At 48.6% G+C, this 19792-nt stretch overlaps 1 protein-coding gene across 1 annotated transcript in view; it reads left to right on the top strand.

Moving 5' to 3' along the window:
- Window positions 1-19792, top strand: part of TMEM178B (transmembrane protein 178B) — a 342516-nt gene that overhangs the window by 96706 nt on the left and 226018 nt on the right. Inside the window, exon 2 of the mRNA XM_072762859.1 lies at window positions 14768-14881. Coding sequence (XP_072618960.1) covers window positions 14768-14881 — 114 coding nt within the window. The remainder of the gene's footprint in view (window positions 1-14767; window positions 14882-19792) is intronic.

The raw sequence follows: 19792 nt of genomic DNA, 5'->3' as shown, positions 1-19792 counted from the left end.
TGGCTCTGGAGCATTGTGCTCCCGTGGAGTTGGCCGTGGACTTGTCACATGCTGGCTGGTCCCAGGCTTCCCCTGCAAGCCCCATGTTCTGCACCCCCACCAGGCCTGAAGAACACGGTCCTCCTGCTCTCCACAGCCTTGCCTGATGTCCTCTGCCACCCGTGAGCTTCCCTCCTCTCCTCCGGTACCAGGCACTGCTCACTGCGTCCTGTGTTCCCCTGTGCTTTCCCTGGTCTTCCTCTCTCTGTCCGACTTGGCATCCGTCTCTGCAGGGCCAGCCCCTGTGTGCACCGGTGGGGGGGCGGGTGAGTGGGGCTTGCAGGTGGTGAGTGAGCTGCTCGGAGGAGGAGAAGATGAGCTGGAGGTGAGCCAGGGCCCCCGGGAGGGTCTCCTACTGGTAAAGCTTGGGTAATGTGCCTTTGAGTTTTGTTAAGGTAACAGGTGGTTTTCTTATTGAAATGTGATTATGTCCTTTCTCATGGGGTCCCCACAGACTGTATTTTATGGGAGGAAAAACTGGAAATACAAAGACGACAGATGCTGTAGGTGTAACTCTACGTTCTGTTTTTTATTCAGCATTATATTTTGAGGACTCTGTCTCCATTTATACAGTTCTAGGTGATTCATTTAAACCCTGGTAGACTGTCCATCATGTGAATAACCATGTTTTATTTTTCTGTCTAATCGATGGAACTTTAGGTTAATCAGTGCTATATGAACATCCTTGTGCACTTCTCTTCCTTGCACACATAGGCAGGAGTTTGTCCAGGGGGCATAATCTTGGCCATAGGGCATATGCATCTTCAGCCTACTTGATTTACACACCTGACAACTTTCTGAAAGCTTCTTTCCCTCTAGGCAACTCCTGCCTTGATATTCGCTGACTCTGTTGGCTTCTTACTATTTTGATTGGGAGGTGCAATGTGGGGTAGCATTTCTAAAAGTAAAATTCCATCTCGGCTTCCACCCATGATCATCAGGTTAGGGCCAGGGGACACTTGTTCAGCTGAGAGCTATCCTCCTCACAGGACCCAGGTTTGTCCTCCCTGGCTACGTTCCTGGTTATGGGTGGTCAAACTCTACTTGGTGCTGTGCAGTTGGAGCGATGCCTCTGTGGTTGTGTCAGTGAGGGTCTCGTAGACGAGTAGTGGAGTAGATGGGTTTGAGCAGTGTTAGAGGTGACTGGCAGTGGGGGGTGGAGGGGGACAGTGGCCTTAGTCCTTGAGGCAGGAGCAAGGTGGTAGGATATAACCAGGGCTGGAGCCTATGAAGAAATGCCCTGAGCTGGGGTAGGGGTAGGGCACATGCCACAGCCTGGCTGAGAAAGTACACAAGGCAGGAAGAAGATGAGAGGCTGGCAGCTTGGCTCCTGGGGCATGCATTTCTTTTGCAAAAAACATGCCAGATAGGTAGTTACTTCAGGTCTTAAAAAACTTACCTGGCATCTGACACATATAATAAATCTGCATCTTATATGGATATAGTATGGCTGAAGGCACTACGATAACAATTATGGAGAGCCTACATGGTACCAGGTGCTATGTGCTTTACCTATATTAATTCACTGAATTGTCACCTTGCCCCTAAGGGGTAGATATTTGCATCCTATTCCTTTAAAGTGGAGGCACAGAGGGCTTCGTTAATTTGGCCACTGTCCTACACCCACAGGGTCTCAAAGGCAGGACTTCACCCCAGGCAGGCTGGCTCCAGGGCCAGGCTCTCGACTGCAGTAGTGCTGTCGGATGCAGCACGGAAGAGCAAACACCCTTCTTTTCATACCTGGGTTTGAGTTTTAGTTCAACTAGTGAGTCAGGCAGAGTTAACACTGAACATCTCTAATCTAGCCAAGCCATTTAACGTAAACAAGGAAATAGTCAATTTGGTAAATAGAGGTAATAAAGAAAAACATAATTCATTGGGGCTTTCTGCCTCCGTTCTGTGATCTTTGGTTTCCATTCAGTTTTTAGGTAAGGCACACAACAGGGTGAAGAGTAAAATCATTAATCATCTGGGTTTGGTTTCTTACCTACAACCCTGCTTCTTCCAATCTTGCCCCAAACACACACGTTCTTTCACACAGATACCCAGGGACAGACAGACAGACAGACAGACACACACACACACACACACACAATCTCTCCATCTCTGAATTAACTGGTAAAGAAAATCAGGATTATATAACTCCCATTTCAAATGAAAACCAGAAAACTCTGTAATCTGGATTTTTTCCCCCCCCTGGCTGAAATCAGACCTTTATTTAGCTGTTTAGAAACATCTGGGCAGCTGTCGAAGTTCTCTTTTCTTTATCTGGTTCGGCCTGTAGGAAATGACTGGCCTTTGGCCTTCGGGAGATGCGCACTGAGGGTGGCAGGCCCACCGTCGCCAGAAAAGCTACCCCAGAGTCTTTGTCCCACGTATCTGATCCTGGACCCCACATCTGAGCAGCAATGACAGAGAAAGGTAGAGCCGTCTTTGCTGTGGCATCTGTAATTTTGGTGACTCACGAACGATCATCTTTTCTCTGAAGGAGCAGGAATGAAGAATTTCCGACTAGTTTATCTTCTCGCTGTCCCTCCCCTTTAGGACAACTGCCTGATGCTGGATCCTTAATTTAAAGAAAATGGATGTTTCCCTCTGGCCTGAGAGCCGGGGATTCTTATCAAAAGTGACGTTTAAAAAAGTGCCAGAATGGCCTCCTCCCTCTTTCCTGCCCATCCTTCATCACTCCTGCCTGTCTCCATCACTGTCTCCCCATCTCCAGATCTGTCTCCACTTCCCAGGTCCCCGGAGAGAAAGCATGAGCTCATTGTTTTCCGGTGAAAAACCAGACTTGGTCTCCTTCTCGCCTCGTTTGTCTGTCAGAGCCTGGAGATTGATGATCCTCCCACCAGCCGAAACCGCCTGGAGGAGCTGCGGCCTCCTGCGCTGGGTGTCTGTGCCCTGGGGGGGCGGGGCATGGCGAGGGCAGTGGCGGCTTGGGGCTCTGAACTTTCTAGAAGGTTATTAGGACTGTGATGGGAATAAGGGAATAGGTTATTTACTACACCCTCAATGGTAATTTAAAGCCATACCTCACCTTCTTCTTTCCCAAGCAGCCTCTTTGAAGCTGGAAAACACGTGAGCAAAGAGGGGAAAAGCACCAGCCAAACCTTTACAGGGAAGATGGGTGGTGTGGGGCAAGCACAACGACCCCTCGTTCTTTCTTTCCTTTCGTGAGGGAGTTACTATGTAATGACATTTAAAAGTGTCTCCTTTAAAACCTGCTAAAAGGGGCACCTGGGTGGCTCTGTCAGTTAAGTGTCTGCCTTCGGCTCAGGTCATGATCCACGGGTCCTGAGATCGAGCCCCACGTTGGGCTCTCTGCTCAATGGGGAGCCTGCTTTTCCCTCTCCTGCTTGTGCTCTCATTCTCTCTCTCTCTCTTTCTCTCTGTCTCTCTCTCTCTCTCTGTCAAGTAAAAGAAAAACCTTAAACCTGCTAAAAGATGTAGAGATGGGGGAAATGGCATTCAGAATCCAGGAATGTGGAAATTAAGATAAAAAATGTTGTAGATCCTGCAAAAGGTAAGGTGCCCTTTAGCACAGAAGGTTATGAGGTTTTAGATGCTGTTTAGATGTTAGTCAAGAGAATAGTCACTTGATAAATTAATGGACAGGGGCTGGGGAGCAAATGGAGCTGGAAACAGGAGTGGGAGCTGTGCTCGGGGGAGGCTGGGGATCACGGTTGTGATAGGAGAGGCGCACGGTGGGCCCCCAGCAGGGAGGCCTCCCTTCCTGTTCTCAGTTGGAGTGTGAGCACCAGATGATGTTAAGGGACAGGGAGGAGGACAGGGAGGTGGTTTCTCCAGGAAGGTCGTCCTGTTTGCCAAAGGGGACTGGACCCTCAGACGTGGTACCCAGAGTGCTGTGAGCCTGGAGGTAGGAGCGTAGTGTCCCGATTTTTTTCAATAAAGGAGAAGACTGTCTGGATTCTGTGAACACAGACGAGCAGCTGAGCTAGAGGGAGATCTGGAAAACTGTCCAAAGGGCTTATTAAACAGATGGCGGGTGAGTGATCAGCAAGGAAACTCTGATGTCGAGGGCCCAAACAGCCCACGCCAAGCTGGCCTTGTCCCCTTTCTGGACACGCTCCTTGGACAGGTTGATGGGATGAATGATATCCAGGTGGACGAGATGGGGGGGGGGGGGGCTGGGGGTGGGCGGATCAGGGGTGTGAATTCCTAGCAGGCCCAACAGTCCTACCCAAATAGCTTTCTCTTAATGGTTTGATTTCTGGTCACAAAGGAACTTGTGTGTGTGCGTGCGTGTGTGTGTGTGTGTGCGTGCAGAGTTCTTTCTTTAACGCTGCCCTGTTGAGGGCTGTTAGCAGTGGCTTGGATGGGGATGGCTTGGTCATGAAACATCATGTGGGACAGATAGCTTAATTCATGGAATGACAAGATCACAATCCAAGAATTTCTTCGGGGACTTGAACAAATATGAGATCTCGCAGGAGGTAACCAAAATACAGAAAGACCAAATAATGAGAAAAGACAGTTGCCCAAGCATATGCTGGCTTAACCGTCTCACTGGAGGAAAGTGCTAGCCTGTTGTCCCTTGTGTGACCAGCCCTGTGATGTGGTCGCCCGTGCAGCTCCCAGGGAACCAGGCCACTGTGGTTATTGCTGTGGCTCCCAGTCCAGGGACTGTGTGGTCCCACGGGTTTGCACAGGCCTCACTGTGGGAGGGTGGAACTGGGATGGGCTTTGACACATACCCTGAACCTCGAGGGTGACCAATGTCGTGCTGGGTTTTGTGACCGTGTGGGTGTGGAAGCCGGAGGTGCTCAGGTGGAAGGAAAGGTGACTTGGGAGGGGCAGAGGGACAGTCTCAACATACTTCTGGGCCGTGGTGTGGGAGCAGGAGGTGTGTCCCAGGGACATAACTGATAGTGGTGCGCGTGTCTACTGAATGCTCACTGGAGCGGGCGTTCGGTTGGCTCACTTACCCTCATCAGTCTTAGGAGGGGAGTGATATTATCTGCCTTTGGCCTTTGAAGATATGAGGCTCTGAGGGCTTGGGTACCTTGCCCCAGCTCCTGCTGGTAAGGGGCTCGTCCTGGGAGTGGGGACGAGGATTAAAGAGCACACGTGGACACCTCTTAAGTTCCCCTCCCCTGTGGCTGGGGGCTCTCCACCCTCCAGCTCATTAGGGCAACTTTGGAAGCCAACACTCTGTCTTACTCCGATAAGAGCGGCAAGGTGTGTAGCTGCTGGAAATCCCTGTGAGTGGAAAAGTTTGCTTCATTTGTTTCTGATACAAAACCTCAGAGCGTGTCTTTCTGAAGAACTTGGCTTTCCCTAATGTGTCTTTGCGTGTACGGTGTAAGGTGGGCTGGCACCTTCCCTGTGCCACGCAACAGCTTTGTGTTCCTGGGCAGCATACCTTTCTAAGCCTCTCTGTCCTCATCGGCAAAATGATAACCGGACTTAATTTTCAGGATTAAATGAGATAATGCGCGATGAAGTGCTTGGTGCCTTACCCAGTACGCGGAGAGCATGCATTCACCGTAAGCCGTTGTTACAACGAATGGCAATAGTTCGCAGCGGCGTTTTGGCCACGGGGAGTACAGAGATGAAAAACACCAGCACCTCTTTCTCAAAGCTCTTACCACAGGTAGAAATACGGGACTTCTATCCACCCCGGTGTGTGACAGTATAGGCAGCCGAAGGTGTTCGGGCACAGGGTGAGGGGTGCTGGCGGTGAGGAGCAGGATTGTTGAGAGTGAAATGCCCCGTGTGTGAGTCAGCAGAGCCCCCTGAACGCTGCTCCTAAACCGTGCTGTGCACACAGACGTTAAAAGGCCATGCCAGTGCCACCAGCATAAAAACAAAGCACACAACGTGGAATGCATTTGAAAGCATTAAAAATAAAAACCTAACACTTTCCCTCTGTATGAAGAAAACCCTTTCTGGCTGGGCCTGCAGCAGCTATCAGCCTGGCAAATCCTTGGGCTCAGAACATCTGGGAGGAGCAGAAGGTGCTAAGAGGAGCCTGGGGAGGGGGTGGGGTGGGGCGGGGTGGGGTTTCTTGAAATAGGCTTTTGTGAAGAGCTGCCCCTTGGGTAGGGAGAGCTCTTGCCAGCATTGCCTTTCCCAGTCCTGTGGCCCTTCTGCCCCACTTGCAGACAGGGTTGGGAGGGTGGGGATCCCAGCTGGCCTGCCCCCCTTGCACCCCTGGAGCACTGTTGGCTTGCTTCCCTGCTCTTTCATCAGGGACATGGTGTGGCTTCTAATCTTAAACCTCGCTCTTGGGGCTGCCCAAATATTCAACAGTGATAATACTAAAAAAAATCTGAGGATGGCTTTCCCTACTGGCTACAGGGAAGGCTCCCTTCCTTCTCTCCCTGTTAGGATGTCATTTTAGCTTTTTTTTTTTTTTTTTTTTTTTAAATGGCTTTTCAAGAAGAGATGAAGTTTAAGACTTAAAGCATTAACTACATTTCATGTTTGTTTTTAAATGTTGGCTTTTCAATTCTTTTCCCCATGTGTTTCTATTTTCTACTTAATCTTTCCATGTACTAAGCACAGAGCACAGGCCTCGGGCTAAAAGGGAGGACTAGAGATGGTCAGCCCCCCAGGAAGGGGGTGGTGAGCCTGGGGAGGCAGGCTGAGGCTGAGGTGGGCCAATCGGCCAACCCCGGTGTTCTGGGCGCTGGTGGTGTTCTCACTGAGGAAAAGGAGTGAGCTTCCTCCCTTCTTTCTTCCTTCACAGGCAAATGTATGGAGTTCCCTCCACATATAGGGCACAGGGCTGTGATATAGTCCTCGTTCCCAGTGGACCCTTGGAAGGCAGGGAGCCACGACACCTGTGCTGAGAGCCCCTGGCTTTCCTCCTTGCCAGCCGAGGGGTCCTGGGCAGGACCTTGGTCGGTCTACACTGTCTCCTCCCCCAGTCAGAGGGGGCCATCACTAGGATGTGCCCCTCCTCGGGTTGCTGTGGGATGGCCTGGGAGACAACAGGACCTTTGGCACGTGCCAAGGGCATGGAACAGACTTTGAAAGAAGGAGCTCTGGGATCCCTGGGTGGCTCAGCGGTTTAGCGCCTGCCTTTGGCCCAGGGCACCATCCTGGAGACCTGGGATTGAGTCCCACGTCGGGCTCCTGGCATGGAGCCTGCTTCTCCCTCTGCTTGTGCCTCTGTCCCCCACCCCCCATCATGAATAAATAAATAAAATCTTAAAAAAAAAAAAAAAGGAGCTCTGCACTGAGGGAAGTGCATGGGCCCTCTGCAGTAGTCCTGGAGTCCACTGTGCCTTAGGATGCTGGAGTCTCGAGAGGAAGAGAAGGTGAAGGTGGAGAGCACAGAAGCTGAGAAGGAAAGAGGGGAGCCTGCCTGCAGCAACAGGTGCCCTGCAGGGTAACCCCACAATGTACGTTGGACCGGTGCCTTTTACTTGGTACCATCCATGCTTTTTTGGGTGTATAAACCACTGTCCCTCCGCTGCTCTAGGGCATCCTCCTCTGGCCTCCCTGGCCCAGTCCAGCCTAGATGGGAACCTTGGGGTAGTGCTGAGCTGCCTGCTGCCCTGAACCTCACGGGTGGTCCTAGGGGTCATCTTCTGAGTAATTGTGCGGTGCATGCCTTGTGCTGCTCCCCCCGGGGCTCAGGCACCTGCTCCCTGGCTCTCACGCCCTTGGTGGAGGGTTGCTCTCTCTACCCCCACCCCCCGACCTTCTTCTCCTGTAGGCTGCTGCCTGGTGTGGACTGAGTAGCCTTAGGAAGTGTGTTGAGGCAGGGGGACGTGCAGGCTGCTGTCAGCTTTCCCGAGAGTGCCCGTCGCAGCTGCCATGGGAACCCAAGGTGCCCTCAGTGGGCCCAGAGGCCTTGCTCTGGTTCCGTCCACAAAGATCCAAGTTTATTTCAGGGCATGGTGCAAACTCAGCTCCCAGATACACATTTGACCCCAATGGTGCTTTGCTGGGAGCTCCCAGACATGGTTTCAGAGGGGGAGGCCAGCAAATACCCCAAGCCAACCACTTCATTGACCTTACAGATCATTTGATCAAGAAACAGACCCTGATCTCCATTCTTCACTCATCCAGATGTATATGGAAGGCTTGCTGTGCACCAAATGCTCACCTGGCCCCGGGGGAGAAATGTGTAAACAAGAGAGGTGGTTTCTGATTGTGATGAACTCACAACTCAGTTGTAGGAACTGCTCTTGAATAAAAAAGGATTTTTGGGTCAAAGGAGTCTGGGAAAGTCCGCCTGCCATAACCAGTCCTTTCTGGGGTGGCTGGTGAGGGGAGTCACAATGTTCATTTAAAAACTCTTCAAGTCTGGCAATAAGTAAATCATTTAAATATTTAACCCAATGTTTCCTAAGTACACTTGACTATCACATACCCAGCCTGACTCCTGATACTTTTTTAATTGAAAATAAAAGTTTTATTGAAATACAACTGACATCTAATATTGGGTTAGTCCAAGATGTACAATGTGTTGATTTGGTACATGTGTATACTGAGAAAGGATTGCCACAGTTAAGCCAGGTGAACGTTCATCACCTCATGTAGTTGCCAGTTTTTTTCTTCTGATGAGAACCTTTAAGGTCTTCAAATATACATTATTAACTCTAGTGACTATGCTGTACATTATGTCTCCCGAACTGTTTTTATAGCTGGGATATTACCTTTGGACTATGTTCACTCAATTCCCCCACCATGGACTCCCTCTGCCTCTGGCAACCACCAGTCTGTTCTGTTTCTGTGTGTTCAGGGTTTCTAGAATCCACACATAAGGGAGATTGTACAATATTTGTCTTTCTCTGGCTTCACTTAGTGTAACGCTTTGAAGGTCCATTGATGTTGTTGCAGATGACAGGATTTCCTTTTTTTTTAATGGCTGAATGATATTCTACTGTTATACATACACACACACACACACACACACACACACACACTCACTCACTCACCCTCCCACATTTTCTTTATCTGTTCATCCACTGATGGGCACTTAGGTTGTTTCCATGTCTTGGCTGTTGTGCATAGTGCTCCTGTGAGCATGTGCAGATGTGCTCACTGGTGTGCATATGTCTCTTCAAGATAGTGATTTGATTTCAGGGGTGCCTGGGTGGCTTACTTGGTTAAGCATCTGCTTTCAGCTTAGAGCATGATCCCGAGGTCCTGGGATTGAGCCCCGTGTGGGGCTCCCTGCTCAGCGGGAGTCTGCTTCTCATGCCCCCTGCTTGTACTCTCTTGTTCTCTTTCTCTCTCAAATAAAAAAATAGCAAAAAAAGATAGTGATTTCAGGGGTACCTGACTGGCTTAGTTTATGAAGGACCCCAAGATCTCTGGGTTTTGAGTTTAAACCCATATTGGGCGTAGAGATTACTTAACATAAAATTTTTTAAAAAATGATTCATGCAAAAGGTAATGATTCCATTTCTTCCAAATGCATACCTATAAATGAGATTGCTGGATCATATGGTAGTACTATTTTTAATTTTTGGGGGAACCACCATACTGTTTTCCATAGTGGTTGCACCAATCATTCTATTTTCAACATGAAGGTTGGGGGATTTCCTGTGTCCTCATTTTTTTTTTTTTTTCCTCAGGGCCCACCCTGTAAAGCTGTGGGTTTGCCTTTGCACACGCCCATCCCCTCCCTTGATGGATTCTTCATGCCCTTCCCAGCTGCTCTTTTCTCCAGGAGCCCCGGGAAGGAAGGGGACTTCAGAATCTTAATCACACTTAGGTATTAGGGACTCCGTGCTACCCATTTGAACTTATTTAAAGGGCAGCCCCTTTTAAAGCTTTAATAGGGCAGTATTTGATCCAAAGGAACAACTCTGTGATGGAAGAATTGGAAGTGCTATGGCATCTGTTCAGGGAAGAGAATTTTCGATGGAGTGGGAGCGGGTCCCAGGGCTGCCTCTCAAATCACTTTGCCTAAGAAGACTCCTCCTTAATATATATAAGCCTTCCATAAGTGTTTCGGAAACCAGGTCTCGCCAATAGCAGATGCACAGGAGAGGAAAACTGCTTACTGGTGGTGTTGTATGACTAGAATCCAGAATTCAGGGTTTGTGTGCCGTCTCTGCCTTTCCCTTCCCTGGTCTGTTTCTTCTCTGTCCACTGTACAGCAGAGCTCTTGCTCTGCCAGCCTCCTAGGGTTATCAAATGCAGAAATTTCTCTCTCGTTATATGTATAAATCTATGTATTTATGCATAAAATGTATGTGTCCTGATGTAGACTGTGGTTTCTAATGTTATTTCCAACTTGCTTTGGTCTTTCCCCCTTGGAGTAAGTGGTCTTAAAGCCAGCAGTTGAGAGTAATAACTAATACTTAGAACTAACTGTGTGTAAAGACCACACTGAGGACTTCATGTGAGTTATCACACTTAGGCCTTGGGTTCTAAAGGATTTGAGATGGGGAAAAAGGATGACAGTGGTCTCCCTCTTCCTTGTCCCTGGATCTTTGCAGGGTGGGGGGTGGAGGGGAGGAGGAGCTAGCTGGCATTGGAATAGGGGAGAAACAGGAGTGATGCCTTTAGAAGGAGAGAGGGCCAGGGAGATAGAAGAAGAGCAAGGGGGGGGGGGTGGAGAGGGACAAAAGGGAAGTGAGCTGGATGCCTGTGTTTGCCCCTTGGATCACCCCCCCCCCCCCCCCGCTGCCTTGCACCTGCTCTCTGCGTCTGAGCTCCTCTACCTCTTCCAGCATTTTGTGGGTTCAACTTCTAGGGGAGGGAGGAGCGACAGGTTGCGTGTTTATTCCTGGTCACCACATCACAGGCTGGCTGTGACCTGTGCCCCAGGTCATATCACCCCTCTCGATGCGGCCATTCTTGGTTCTGGCCTCTGTGCCTCCGTCTCTCCAGGCTTGGGGTTAAACCATCTCCTTCTGCCACCAGCCCTAGGTCCCTGCCCCACCCATTGCTGACCTCTACACCTTGGGCTCGGCTTTGTAAATTTTCTGGTTTTGAAACCCTTCTTAGCTACCCATGTGAGCCGGAGCCTGACGTGGGTCACCAGCTAGGAAGGCAGAGCACAGATGAAGGCTTAGTGTCCTCCCTTCTGAGGGTGCCCCCACCCTATCCAGGCTGAGGTCTCTGGGCCATGAACACAGGAGTCCCTCTTTCCGGGGAAGGCCATGCGCTTCTCTACTGCCTCTCAGGTGGCCCCTCTGGATCGGTGCAGGAAAACCTATTCGTCTCGGGAAGCCCACGTTCTGGGCACATGAATTTGGTGCCCAGATGGTGCCTGTATTTACAAAAGCCCAGCACACTGACAGGACCTGCAGACACATGGATAAATATTTTGCCTTTCTTCTGAGGCAATATTTGAGTCTTTCAAATTTAATTGCTGTCAAAGACAGGATGCTTGCATCCCCAAGGCAAAGCAAATAGCGAGGCCTCCAGCGGGGCTGCGGCGGCAGCTTCAGCCAGGCTCTCTGGCCGATCACCTGCGGTGCCAAGTGTCAGGTGGCTGGGTGGGCTGGGGCTGGGGAGCTGACCTCAGCCTGCCTGGAACCCGTGGCCACTTGCTGAGTTTGTTTTGAGCCTGAAAGAACCTGATCTCAGCCAAGACATTAGATCCTTTTCTCAGACATCAGTGATGGGCATCAGTCTGGCCATTTCTAGTGAGGTCTTGCCAGGTGTCTCTGAAGCTGAGTCCACCACAACTTGCTCTACTACACGTGTTCAAGTAGCTGCTGGTGGTATTCTTGATACAATTCTCTACCTTTTATATTTTCCTCTCCTTTTTCTTCTTAAAACCCAGAAACATGGACCTGGTTGCCCCTTGGATTACATTTATAAAGTACAGTGAGAGGCTGTTCTGTGCCTATATATATATATATATATATATTTTTTTTTTTTTCCCCTTCCTCACTGTGATCAAATAAGCCTCTCCCTACATTGTCTTATAGGAAAAACGTATTTGCTGGAGGCTGAGTTCTGCAGCCATCACCTTTATTCCTTTTATACTGATTTGCCTCAATTATTTTAGTCCCTTGCACAGAACAGAAGCAGTTGGATGCCTTGTCCACCTTGGTTTTACAGAGGACGTCTCCTATCATTCATCCCTTTCCTGAAAGCACATGTTACTGGTGCTCACCCTGTGCTGGGAGCCAGGGAGACCGAGATGAATGGATAAGACCAGTCCCTGCCCTTGAGAAACTCATAATCTAGTGGGGGAGTGAGGCGTGTAAACAGATAAATCACAGCCCATTGGTGTGCTTGCCGCAGTAGGGCAGGAGCACAGGGAGAGGGAGGAGGGATCTCGCCGAACCAGTACTTTCCTCTGTTGCAGGGCACAGTCCATGCTGCAGGGAAGGCTCTGCCGAGGAGCTGCCGTTTTGGCCACTTCTTAGGAGGGTTAGGTGTGCATCAGGTGAAGAAAAATAGGGAGGAGCCTAGGTGCAAAGTCCTGATGGATATGGCCTATTCCGGGAAGGGTAGGGGAGGGCCACCTGGCTGGGACTTCCCACCTGAAGATTGTGACATATATCCTGTGTGTAAAGGAGACCACAGTTTCCTTTCTGGAATACAGTCCATGCAGCAGTATATGGAGGGTGTCCTGGCCGAGGGAGACTCTGGTCAGACACTTCTGTGTTCTGCTCCTGGCACTGCTGTTTCCTTGGGCAAGTCACCCAATCTTTTTGAACCTCCATTTTCTCATTTGTGAAATATAATCACAGTGTGCTGATGGTCCTAGGAACACCTGCTTAATTGGGTCGTATGAAAGATTAAGTAAGACCATATCCATGTCAGGGTTCTCTTGGGATAAGTATAGGACATGCAGGGTTACAAGTGGATTGGGAATGTTGGTTCCTTCCTTGGGAGGCTGACAGGGCCCAGGCATCCGCATCTGTTTATCCCGGGGAGCTTTGCACATATTTCTTCCGTGTGTGCTGTGACACGAGTGAAGTTGTAAACTGTTGGTTTATGAAGCACTTGTCAAGTATTTCCTACAAGTTAGTCCTCCGTATATATGGCTGTTTGTTGAGATGGGTCATTGTATGCACACAACTACTTAAGAGGGTGAGGACACAGAGGATGGGCTGGCCTCCAGGGACATTTCTGAGGTAGAACCGACAGGATTTGGTGACCAATTGGATTTCAGGGAGGAGGGGCCTCCCCTAGGGGGTAGGAAGGCATTGGAGATGCCCAGGGATTGATTATGTTCTAGACCACTTGAGAGGAAGTGATGCTATTCATGGAGAATGTTAGAGCACGTGGGTTTAGGGTATGAACATGAGCTGAGATGGTCTGATGGATGGAGGACTTTTCTAAGAAGCATAGCAAGTTAGGGAAAAAGGAAGACCTGGTAGGGATGTGGTCAGGGGGCAATGCTGGGGACATTTGGGAGATTTCAGGCTAAGGGGACAGAGGCACAGGAGATTTAAAATTAAGGTGCGTCTAACGCTTTCTTCAAACTTTGCCTCTTTGGGCAGTGTCTGTCCCATTGGAGTGTCTGCCAATAACTGGCAGTAGGGCAGTTATCCAGATATGATTTACAAGAAGGCATCAGTTTCATGAAAGGTACTGTCTAAATTACTGCACTCTACCCATTGCCAGGTTCCCTGCTGACAGTGAGCCAGGGGTCAAACAATTCAATCAGGTGCCACCACTTATAAATTGAAAATCAGTGGGGTGCAAAATGGATTACCATCCAAATCCATTCAGGTGCAAAACCAAATTTTAAAGCCCCTAACCTTTAAAAATCACTTCTTTCTTGATCCTTTACCATCCCCTGGTACTGAGTTTTAATTCTCCCCAGATATGCAAGCATCAGCAGACATGCATGTAGGAGACCAAAAGTAACAAGGAAGAACTCCTAATTGGTCCTTCCTTTTGGAATTTGGAAACATGGTGGATTTCTGAATTAATACATTGGTTATTCGTTAGACTCTCGGGGGCAGTGGTTCTCAAACTTAGGAGTACAACATAATCACCTGGAATGCTTATTAAAAATTCAGATTACAGGCTCTGTCTCTGAGTTTCTGATGCAGCAGATCTGGGATTAGGCCTAGGAAATGACATTTCTAGCAAGTTCCCAGAGGATGCTGATGGTTCCTGGACCACACTTTGAGAAACTCTGCTCTAAGATAGAGGAGTACTTTAATAAGTTAGTAATTCATGCTTTGCCAGTCAAATTGCCAGTAAAGGCTCTATTGGATCAGGTGCTGAGTATGTTAAGGGGCTTGAGTGTCACCCGTGTCCCCCCACCCCCCAAACCCACCCCGCACGCCAAGAAGCCTGAGAAGGGGCTGGTTCAAGGAGATAGATGTTGATTTGGGTGCTTTGTGCTCAGGTGATGTTAGGGCCTAGGATGGGGAAAAGAGAAGACGCCCCTTTGGTTCACCCATTCCACAAGGCACAAATGACCTCATGGAGGCCAGAGCCTGTTCTGTATTGGTCCATGGGTACAAACTGTTCATGTCTTCCCATCACTTGAAAGTTGATTTTCTTAAGGTTAAACAAGCACAGGCACTACTTTCTTAGCAAGCTGCTATCAGCCTAAACTTTGGCTCATCTCCTCTTTGAATGATGCCAGAGAGGTATTTTTCTATTTAAATTGATGGTGTTTGACTTTAGTTCTACTCTCCTGAGAGGAGACATTACCTTTTGAAAAGTCGAAGTTATTGCCTTGTATAAACCATAGGTGTCACCAGGCCCAATAGGAAACAAGTCTTTTTCCTTAGGACAGAAAAATGGATCCCAGAAACTGCCCAGACATGGTTCCTGCCTCATTAACGTTCGGTTTCTTGTCTCTCTTTGCCAGGAGAAATTGAGCGATGCACGTATATCAAATACCACTACTCCTCAGCCACCATCCCCAGGAACCTCACTTTCAACATCACGAAGACCATCCGTCAGGATGAGTGGCATGCCCTTCGTAAGTACACCTGAGTTTTTTTCTTGGGCGGTGACTTTTGGAGGTCACGGAGGTTTGGGCGCCCATCAGCAGCTTGGTCTGGATGGATGGATGGATGTGCCTCGTAGGCCTATGGACAGTTTCAGAGCACGATAGCAGTCCCTTGGTGTCAGTGCCTGTGGGTCAGATTGTCTCTGCTGGCCTTGATCGCATTAGATTTAAAGAGCTTGCTTCTAAAATTAAAAAACAGGGGTGCCTGGCCAGTTCAGTTTGTAGAGCATGGGACTCTTGATCTTGGGGTAATGAGTTCAAGCCCCACATTGGGATGGAAAGCCTACCTTAAAAACACAAATAAAGGCAACAGATATAAAATAAAAAAAAAAAAAAAAGGCAACAGATAAATGTAATATTAAAAAAAAATCAAATTAAAAAAAAAAAAAGCAAAAACAAGTAACAGACAATGACTGATAATCTTGCTTTGTTACCTGGGCAGACATTTAAGATTTCACCTACCTAATGAAACCAGCCCCTGGGATCTGAGTTCAGCATGTGTCTCCAGTTGCTTGGAGTATTATCGTGGCAACCTATAAATCCCTCGTGTCCTCCTTTGTATGCGGTGAGGCCAGCTGGGGTTGTAGGCTACATAGCATTGGGAATTTGTGTCTGGGTGGGTGGCCAAGAGGTAGGAGCTCCTCCTCCGCTTACATGTTTCTGTTTCCCTGAGAATGAGAAGCTTTGGGACTTGGTTCACGCGTGATTGCTTCACAGAGGTCAGAATGTCTGCCTCCAAAGGTTAGGGAGTTTCCTGGTCAGGGACCCTCAAAAACTTCCATGATAAGAGGATGACTTCATGAGCAAGCAGAGTTAGTTGGCCATTTTTATTTTTTTGTCCCATGGGGATGTCCTGCTCATCCGTGTCAGGGAAGCTGTCCTTCGATGCTGACTCAGTTCTTCACAGGGACACGTGCCGTTCCGATTTGTCTCTGTTCCATTTATCAGTTCTTTCCTGTTGTCCCCCCACAATAGTGTCTGTTACGGGGCTAAAATTCAGTTTACATTGATAGGCGGCGGCGGTGGTGGTGGTGGTGTCTTTTATTGTTTGTTAAATCTTTTGTCAATTTTGAAGAAAGTTGAAAACCTCTTTCTTCCCTTTATTGTTGCCTAGTTAGGTTTTGCTTGCATATGGGATCCATAGGGTATCTTCCCATGGTTTTTTTGGCCTTAGTCAAACAACCATGGCTTGAGGTGGTGGGAGGTAAGGGAGGCGAGTAAAATTAAAACAGAGCAATGATTCATTGGCTGGGGGAAAGGAGGGGAAGATTGTGACCAGGTGTCTGGATGATTGTTACTGCCACTAGCCTGAAATGAGAGGGCAGGTGTCAGTGAGTGAGGAAGGCATTAACCAAATTGTTGCCTTCGGGCTTTGACATCACTAGAGACGCTCACCAGAACATGGGGACAGAGCTAATGTTCCAAGTGCATTCCCATGTACTAGATGTTGAGCTGGGCTTATACATACTAATTTAACTTATTTATTTTTAAAAAGATTTTATTTATTTATTCATGAGAGACACAGAGAGAAGCAAAGATATAGGCAGAGGGAGAAGCAAGCCCCCCGCGGGGAGCCTGATGCTGGACTGGATTCCAGGACCCTAGGATCACGCCCTGAGCCAAAGGCTGATGCTCCACCACTGAGCCACCCAGGGCCTTACTTATTTGACTTTAATGTGAGACTTGCCTTAGAGATAGCAGTAATCAGGGTTATTAATTTTTTTCGGAGGTAGACATTTAAGGAGCCAAATGCATAAATACCTGAAAATGACTACTTCTTTCCCACATTACATTGATCTACTGAAGCCCACAGTGGATGTTCAGGATTGGTGATAAGCCTTGCCGAGTAACCACTTAAGTATAACATAAATTATGGGGGTCGTAACAGAATCTAAGAAGGAAGAAGTGATTGGCATAGCTTCAGTTCATATTTACTCAACTCAACCAAAGGTACTGTGCTTTTCTATGTACCAGGCACATAGTGGATTCTGAGGCCACAGGGAACTCTTTCAAGGAGCTCACACCTGGAGGTGGAGGTGGGTGGGGGAGGGGAAGGACACCCTCACAAAGCAAATAATTACAAGGCAACGTGATAATTACAATATAGTATAATTGTTCCAAGCAATTAAGATAGTTTGTGAAAGTTTTTCAGCAAGGAGAATTAGCGTAAATGGCACAGATGCATTTCAAGGGAAACCAGTAATTTCAATAGAATGCTATTGGCTGCCCAGAGTAGATGCCTGGAATGCAAATAGATTACCTATTGCAGCATCCCTGTTACATGGTGTGAAGAGAGGAGGCCAACGCTAAGATTTGTGGAATCTTCTTTGACTCCAGCACCTCTGGGGTCCTTGTTCTGAAACGGTGGTGGCGTTGGGTTCTGCAGATTGTAGTGTGCAGCTTATGCTTGTGAATTGGGGTGCTGACGGATCTCTATTTTTAACTGATGAAAGCTATCTGGGTGACTGATGGGCAAAGGTTTTTGGCATCCCATGGTGGGTGAAGTGGAGGATACTCTTTGGTGAGGGATTTATCTGCCTGTTTCACAAAGTGGCCTAATGGGCTATTATTAAGCAGGCCGAGAACATTTGCCATTCCTGTCATTGATGATAGCTATTTTTAGCCAGAGGGCAGGTGAGCATCTGTCACATCTGAAGTTGGTGCTAAGTGTAATTGGCAATGCTGCCATAATAGAGAAGGATAGTAAATGTCGATTTTAATTTGCAAAGGTCAGATATTGATATTAGCTGGGAAGTGGGCTCATGAGCCCACTTTTAAAATAAAGTAGAAACTACAAAGACTAACAAACCCCTATGATAAAGCTTTGGAAATTAAAAAAAAAAAATCAGATTCTGATTTGAGAATTCTATACTCTTTAATACTGTAAATGAAAAAAAATAAAAAAATACTGCAAATGAGATCAAATCCATTTGATACCAGGTTGATTATCATTTTGAAATTTGACTATAATATCTTACATTCTATAATTTTTTTTAAAGATTTTATTTATTCATGAGAGAGAGAGAGAGAGAGAGAGAGAGGCAGAGGGAGAAGCAGGCTCCTTGCAGGGAGCCCAACGCGGGACTCAATCCGGGGTCTCCAGGATCACACCCCGGGCTGAAGGCGGCTCTAAACCGCTGGGTCACTGGGGCTGCCCTATAATTTTTCTTAATAGATAATATTTGTCAAAGGCCTGAAATTAATCTCCTCTTCCCCAAAATGACTGGTAAATATTTCACACTTTGGTTAAAGTGAGGTTAAACCTTTTTCATCGGGGATTTGCCATGTGGTCATCACCCCTTGACGTGGGGGCAATTTATTTTCAAATGGGAAAAGCACAATTTGGTTTAAAACTGTGCTATGGTTTCTGAACAGTTAACACCACCAGTGGGAGGCTTAACTGTTTGGCTGAGAGCTCATTCACTTTATGGTCAAGTGCATAGTAGGCAAAAGAATAAAATTATTTGTAGATCACTAGGCTTATAAATCCAAGTGTAAAGAGATAATAACCACCTTGGGGAATATAGGACAGAGACCCAGATGTGTGAGTGTGAGTGTCTGTGTGTATTTGGGGTGGTCTCTGAGGTTCGGATGCTGACTTGTCCGAGTGACTTACTGGCAGGGTTTACTCGGGCTGGGTGGCAATTGCTGGTGAGGTATTGTGTGTACTTGTTGTCCTTCCCCCCCTGCCCCCGCCCCTGGCCAGAGCTTCCTGGGAGAAGGTGGCACTTCTCCAGAGCTGGCACTGGGCCCTCACTCCACCCAGGCGTGGTGGCTCTCGGCCCCAGGCAGCCCACCTGCCATCCTGTCTCTCCACTTCCTCCCATTAGGTTCCAGTGACCCCGGAACCTAATTGTCCAGCCCCCGTGGGTCCCGGATGCTCCACACTTCTGCCCCAGATCCTCCTGGCCCCACCATCACTGGAGCAGGACAGCAGATGTTGCTGGGCCAGTGAGGATGGGATGGTGGCTACAGGAGATGAGCTCAGCTAGTGCCACTCTCTAGGTGGGTTGTCTAGTTTATTTTATTTTATTTTTTTTAATTTTATTTATTATTTATGATAGGCACACAGTGAGAGAGAGAGAAGCAGAGACACAGGCAGAGGGAGAAGCAGGCTCCATGCACCGGGAGCCCGACGTGGGATTCGATCCCGGGTCTCCAGGATCGCGCCCTGGGCCAAAGGCAGGCGCTAAACCGCTGCGCCACCCAGGGATCCCTGGTTGTCTGGTTTAATATGTTGCATGTGACAAAATCAGATGAGCAGCGGTGAGGAGAAGCAGGCTGGCACTGCGGTGGCCCCTGAAACAGTACCACTTCCTCTTCTCTCTAGAAAATGTACCCACAGACTTCTCATGCTCTGCAGCTCCATCTGAGTTTGCAGCCCTTGTTGGGAGAATTCTGTGTCCTCCTGCCACCTCCGAGGGCCCCTGAGGCCTTCCCAGGTGGCTCTGCCTTTGCTCTCTGTGCCACTGGCGTCCCTTCAGCATGCCCTTTCGGTATGGCTGGAGGCCTGTGTGTGGCCATTGGCCCAGCAAGGGGAGATGGCAGGGAGGGGATCCTGGGTGGCCCATGGTAGGGCCTGGGGAACCAGGAGGCTGAGAAAGCAGGGTCTGAGAGGATCACCCCCGAGAGATCAGTGCTTCTTCAAGGAGCTGGCACAGAGTGGAGCTGCATCAGGTGACCCCAGGGAGGCTGGCCGGTGGCATCGAGGAGGAGCTTGTCTGGGGGTCGCCGGGTAGGCATCCATAGAAGGTGCAAGAAGGGTACCCGTTCTTACCCTCTGATATCTGCTTTACTGCTGCAGAGTTTCCCGTGGGATCTGAGCCCTAGGACTCCTGAGTCGCTGCTCTTGGGCACTTTGGATTTTTCATTCCACTTGGT

This window comes from Vulpes vulpes, chromosome 7, assembly GCF_048418805.1.
Source record: "Vulpes vulpes isolate BD-2025 chromosome 7, VulVul3, whole genome shotgun sequence".
In the NCBI taxonomy this organism is placed as follows: Eukaryota; Metazoa; Chordata; class Mammalia; order Carnivora; family Canidae; genus Vulpes; species Vulpes vulpes.
Note: the sequence above shows the minus strand (reverse complement) of the source record. Positions and strands in the feature narration are given on the sequence as shown.